Source organism: Octopus bimaculoides, chromosome 9 (assembly GCF_001194135.2).
Source record: "Octopus bimaculoides isolate UCB-OBI-ISO-001 chromosome 9, ASM119413v2, whole genome shotgun sequence".
Lineage (NCBI taxonomy): Eukaryota > Metazoa > Mollusca > Cephalopoda > Octopoda > Octopodidae > Octopus > Octopus bimaculoides.
In genome coordinates this window covers 88,232,962-88,239,876 of record NC_068989.1, presented here as the reverse complement: position 1 = coordinate 88,239,876, position 6,915 = coordinate 88,232,962, and the positions used below count along the sequence as shown (strand labels likewise).

Below are 6,915 nucleotides of genomic sequence, written 5' to 3'. Positions count from 1 at the left end.
ATATAAACATTTATTGGAAGATTTGGAGGTGATGTACAGGAATTATATATTAGAAAAAATAATAAGGTATTCAGATATCTGGATGGTTGTACATTTACAGATTTTTATTAATATGTCACACGTTTTATAAATATTAGCGCTTGCACCTATTCTTGTAGGTTTTTCAAATATGATTTCACTTCAGCGGATGTCTCTTTTTATAGTATTATTATATATATATGCATATATACATATGTATTTGTACATACTTACATCTATACGTATATATATATATATATATGCACATACACAGTGTGGTACATGGAGCATGAACTATTCTTTCCAACAATGAAAGACACAAACCGTAAACAAAGCAAATAACATAAGGAACGACCCTTCATCAGTTATTGGCTGTTTTTCTAGTCTCATATTTCGAGCATTTGACAACAATGTACGCTTTCGATAAAACAGTTGCTTCTGCAAAGCGAATTAAATAATTTGGGATTTTGCGGAGGTTCAAAATTGGTAACAGGACAATATAGACATGTTTTGTTACTGCTTGTTTTTTACATATTGTTATGTTGCCTCAGGTTCTGTTTACTGTTGTTGGACTACAGGTCAGTCCTGATCCATGGCTTTGTTTTTCATACAGAGCTTATGTAAGATTACGTTATTCAATGCGTCCTTTTTATCATTAAAGACTATAGGGTGTAATGGGAAGGATATTTTGCTGTTGTTCCCAGCAGGTCAAGCTGCCATTTTACTCATTGAGTTATTTATGTCGCTTTGATGTTTTCTTAAATATCGTGTCTTTTGTTTCAGGTGCAGTTTTAAAGGTGGTACGTCCAGAAGCCAATGGGAAAAAAATTAATGAATATTTCAAGGTTTGTCATCTTCATTATTGTCTGTTCAGTAAGTTCTGTATGTGTGTGAGAGAGAGAGAGGAAGAATATGCAGTTTATACCATTTGCTCCCTATGCATGTTTCACCATTGTGGCTATTTGCATCCTCTGCAGTGGGTGCTCATACTGCAATTGGATGCAGATCTACAATAGTTTTTCAGGGGAACTTTATTGCTTTATGTTTGTCCTATATTTGTTCTGTATATCACAGAAGTTTGTCCTATATTTGTTCTGTATATCACAACTGGTAATACTATCAGGTACAGCAGCAACCACACCTCTTTACTGGGAGTAAACTGGATGTGTGTGTGTGTGTGTGTGCATGCGTGCGTGGCTTAGTGGTTAGGGTGTCACACTCATGATTGTAAGATTGTGGTTTCAATTCCCGGATCCGGTGATATGTTGTGTTCTTGAGCAAAACACTTCACTACACATTGTTCCAGTTCGCTCAACTGGCACCAATCCAGCCACGGCTATGAATCTTCTCCACCACAACAAACCTGTTCCTATTCTTCCCATCATACTTTTTAACCCTTGAACCCCTCTCAAAAAGCCCTACCACCCTATATCCTATCCCCCTTCTAACTCAAGGGGGCTTTTTGATTTTGTGGACTCACTAATGCTGGTGCCATGAGTAAAGTACCCAGTACATTTTTGTAAAGTGGTTGTTGTCAGGGAGGGCATCTGGCCCTAGAAACCAGACCAAAGCAGGAATACTGGAGCAAGGGTTGGTCTTAATGACCCATTGGGTCCTTCTAAATCATCCAACTCATGACAGCATGGAAAGTGGACTTAAAAACGATGCCGATGCATATTATATACGATACATATTATATTGTGTGTGTGTGTGTGTGTGTGTGTATACACATATTTATATATACTTGTGCATGTGTGTGTGTCTTTATACAAATACACACACACACACACACATACATACACATACACATAGATAGTTGGTGGGGGGAAGAGAAATGTATATGTATATCAAATGATTATATATGTGTGTATAAATATATATATATTCATGTATGTATGTTTATTATATATTTATTAACTCCATCTGTTATCAGTTTACCTATTTACTCTGTCAAATTTCAATGGTGGATCAAGAATTTAATGGCGTTTCTTTACTGTAATGAATTTCTACAGCTTCTCATCTCTCTTTCTCTCTCTCCTTCTCTCTTTCTCTCTCTCTCTCTCTTATCTGGCTAAACTGCAATAACTTTCCATCACAACCACCACAATCACCACTACGTGTATTCTACCAACATCACTGCCAGCATTACTGCTTCTTCCCATGGCCACCCCCCACCAATTCTCCATCCCCTCCTTCACAACACTTTACATTCACCCTTCTTCCACCTACCCTACTCCCACCAAATAGATAGGCTTCACTATTCACATCCTGCTTTGTAACCAACCCTCAGTGTGTGTGTGTGTGTGAGGGACCATGTGTGTGTTTGTGTGTGTGGAGAGAGAGAGAGAAAGAAAGAAAGAGGTCTTTTCTGTGTGGATTAAATTAGTATTCAGTATATTTGAATGAAATTTCACTCCACCAATAAATGGAGAAGGAAATAAGTGATACAGTTTTGTTTAGTAATTTATGAAATGCGTGATGTTTGGGCCTTCATTCATTCATTCACATAGGTATGAGTGCAAGTGTGTGCATACTTGTGTGTTTACTGGTGCAAATGTGCAATCTGTTGAATGCAGCATACTGTCAGATCAAGCCATGCACCAGAAACACAGCCCTGCACTCTGAAGAACTCACTCACACTCGTGTATGCAAGCTCCAGTGTGCACTCACACTCGGATGCACTAAGCTATACTGAAGCACATTTGCAGTCAGAAGTTACTCACTCAATCTCGTGTGTTGAGTGAGAAGCTACACTCAAGGCCACAGGTACAACCAGAACCAGCACTTAAACTCATATCGCCACTCAGAGATGTCTTTTGTTTCTTTTATTTACTTCAGTTTTTGGACTGTGGCCATGCTGGGGCAATGCCTTATAGGATTTGAGTCAAAGAGGTGATGCCCAGTGCTTATTTTCCTAAAGCCTGGCTCTTATTCTTTTGGTCTCTTATGCCGAATCCCTAAGTTATGGGGACATAAACAAACCTACTCCAGTTGTCAAGCAGTGGTGGGGCCAAATACAAAGACAGACACACGTATGACAAGCTTTCGTCAACCCATGTGAATGCACCTTGGAGCTTGCGTACATGACTGTGTGACACTCACCCAAGGTGCCGTGCAGTGGGACTGAACTAGGAACCATGTGATGGAGAAACAAACTTCTTACCACACATGCATTTAAACTCAGGAAACCATCGAAAAGTTTACACTTAATCTCACATTGTCACTTATAAGCACTTTCTTAAACCTACGTAATCAATGAGTGACCACTCACACTCACGTAACTGGCACTCCATTGGTTATGACGATGGGGGGTTCCAGTTGACCCAATCAATGGAACAGCCTGCTCGTGAAGTAAACATGGAAGCGACTGATTACTCCATGTAGTTCGGAGGGTGATTCAGCATGACACAGAATATGGCATGGCTGGTCCTACTCATTTTTGTGCTACTCATTTTTGCCAGCTGAGTGGACTGGAGCAGTGTGAAATAAAGTGCCTTGCTCAAGGACACAATTGAACTCAGGAGCAAAATAACCCAAACCACTAAATTCCTTCACAAAATGAGAATCTTTTCTACTCTAGGCAGAAGGCCTGAAATTTTGGGGGTGGGGGCCAGTCGATTCGATCGACCACAATATGCAACTGATACTTAATTTATTGACCCTGAAAGGATGAAAGGCAAAGTCGACCTTGATGGGATTTGAACTCAGAACGTAAAAACATGAAATACTGCTAAGCATTTCGCCCAGCGTGCTAACGTTTCTGCCAGCCCGCTGCCTTCTTCACAAAATAAGAAGATAATATCTTTGTCATTTTCAAGCTGGTATCTGTAACAGAAGATATCTGTAATCCTTTTGTTACTGTATTTCTCTTGAAATACTCTTTTACTTGTTCCAGTCATTTGACTGCGGCCATGCTGGAGCATCGCCTTTAGTCGAGACAATCGACCCCAGGACTTATTCTTTGGAAGCCTAGTACTTATTCTATCAGTCTCTTTTTGCCGAACTGCTAAGTTACGGGGACCATAAACACACCAGCATCGGTTGTCAAGCGATGGTTGGGGGATAAACACAGACACACAAACACACATACACGTAAAAGCACCCACTACACTCTCTGAGTGGTTGGCGTTAGGAAGGGCATCCAGCTGTAGAAACTCTGCCAAATTAGATTGGAGCCTGGTGTTGCCATCTGGTTTCACCAGTCCTCAGTCAAATCGTCCAACCCATGCTAGCATGGAAAGCGGACGTTAAACGATGATGATGATGATGATGATATATATATATATATATATATATATATATATACGACGGGCTTCTTTCAGTTTCCGTCTACCAAATCCACTCACAAGGCTTTGGTCGGCCTGAGGCTATAGTAGAAGACACTTGCCCAAGGTGCCATGCAGTGGGACTGAACCCGGAACCATGTGGTTGGTAAGCAAGTTACTTACCACACAGCCCCTCCTGCGCCTATACATTGACTTTCTTTCAATTAATTTTGAAATTAATGAAGAATTTAGTAAAATAATTTTGCTGTTATTAAGCTGGTGTTTGGGACAATAATTTTGATGGAAGTTATTGATTTCAATCACTTTAAAACATGACGTAGGTATCATAGAATCAAGGGCAGTCTCAGGTGGGTTGGTATCCAAAGGGGTTAAATAAGGTTATGATGGAAGGTTTTAATTTAAATATGACCAGTTTTTGAATCAGAAGTTTTGTATCGTAAGACTGAGAGTGGGTGGGCTCAAGTGAGATCTTGGAAACAGTCAAGAATTTGATAAGATTTCTTATTACTAATCCAATGAAATAAAGGTAATGTATTTCGGCTGAAATATGGTTACGAAAGAGTTAACTCTTTAGCATCTAGATCATTCTTTCAAATGTAAGGCTTATTTATTTACATAATTTTTGAATTAATCATGCATTATCTGAAGGCTTCAAGGCGGCGAGCCGGCAAAAATGTTAGCACGCCGGGCAAAATGCTTAGTGGTATTTCGTCTGTCTTTATGTTCTGAGTTCAAATTCCATCAAGGTCGACTTTCCCTTTCATGTTGATCTAATCGACTGGCACCTTCCCCCAAAATTCCGGGCCTTGTGCCTAGAAAAGACTAGCTCAGGACTAGGGACAGGGCTTAATAACGGAGCCATTTTTGATCAATTCACTTGTTTCAAGACAAACTCCCTGACAAAGATCAGAGCTAAAACCATTTGAAATGTAGCATAGAGATGATATTTCAAAGGAATTGTCTTTTTTTTTCCTACAGAAACAGTCTATCTTGAACTACATTATCCAATGTGATCTTCATTTTTTAAGACGTCAGAGTGTGATAGGGGGCTGCTATTTCTAGCACAGTTAAGTCACCATGGGTTTCATTATTATTACAGTACAAGGCATCAGATGACCTCGAATGCTGGCAAATATATTAAAGGCCCAATTTTCAATTGGAATTGCTTGGGAAGGGCTCCATTGCCATTATCCTTAGAAATTGCTACTGCAAGTCCCTTTAAGTTGTAATTAGCATGGTGGTGGTGGTGACAGTGGTAGTGATCAGTGGCCAACAGATGAGAATGATGATGATGATTGTTTTTTTCCTTTTCTTTTCACAATTTATTAAGAACAACAGAAAGCATAATTGGCCTGAAATTTAGTTTTTCATCATCTTTGGCTCTCAATGCCATTGTCTATCTTTCCTCTTCTCTTTCTCTCTCTCTCTCTCTCGCTATATATGCCTGTATATGTGCGCGTGCAAACACACACGTGATCTGTCTTTTTGTCTTTGAGTTATTTTTTTTCCTTCATATCTTCATCTCTTTCTCTATGTGTATTAATGTGTACACACACATATACATACATACACATGTATGTGTATATACACACATGTGTATGTATATATATATATATATATATATATATATATATATATATATATATATATATATATATATATATATATATATATATATATATATGTATATACATATATGCATAATGTATTATATCTTTATATATAGAGCATTCTCCGGTTGCCTCCCTTCTTCTCTCTCTCTCTCTCTCTTCCTCTTATACTCTGTTACACCACCGCCACCACCCATTCCCTCTCTATATCTGACTTCTGCCATTGGACTTACCACTGATATGAAACTCAATACAACAACCTGTTTATTTCAATTTAGTTTCCTTTATTTTATTTTGTGTAAGTATGTGTATGGCTGTTCGCTTATGTGTCCCTGTACCTCTGTGAGACTGTATATATACATGTATGTGTGTGTGTGTGTGTGTGCTGGTGCTGTGTGTGTATCTCTCAGTATTTGTATGAAACTCTGTGTGCATGTGTGTGTGTGTGTGCTTGTGTGTATGAGAGTGTGTCTGTGTGTTCCAGACTTGCTACAAACTGCATTCCTGCCAAATCTCTTTAATTTTCCCCTTGTCCTTCCTTCCTTCTCTTCTTTGCTTCTCATGCCCCTCCTCCACACTCTTCTAGTGCACACACACACACACACATACACATACACACACACACACATACAGTTATGTATATAGTGACGTGCATATATATATATATATATATATATATATAAATGAACACATACACACACACACACACAAACATTCAGTTATGTATATATATATATATATGTATATGTGAACATACACACATGTGCATTATACATACAGAAGGTGTTGTGTAGGTTTAACACACATACGCACACAATTGTTGTAGGGATGTATGCATCCATGTACAGCAACGGTATATTTAATTTACAGTAACATCCAAAATTGTGTATACGCACACACGCAGACCAGCACACTCGCACACATTTACTGTGCACCCGTGTACCTCCCTCCACGGCCACCATCACCCCCCACCCTCACATCCACCCTGCTAATCCTGTTTC

General features: G+C 39.0%; 1 protein-coding gene across 16 annotated transcripts in view; it reads left to right on the top strand.

The window, feature by feature from the left end:
• LOC106869835 (serine/threonine-protein kinase tousled-like 2) overlaps positions 1 to 6,915 on the top strand; it is a 314,313-nt gene that overhangs the window by 232,678 nt on the left and 74,720 nt on the right. For all 16 annotated transcript variants that reach the window (XM_052970854.1, XM_052970847.1, XM_052970848.1 and 13 more), the window contains one exon: positions 802 to 863. In XM_052970854.1, coding sequence (XP_052826814.1) covers positions 802 to 863 — 62 coding nt within the window. The remainder of the gene's footprint in view (positions 1 to 801; positions 864 to 6,915) is intronic.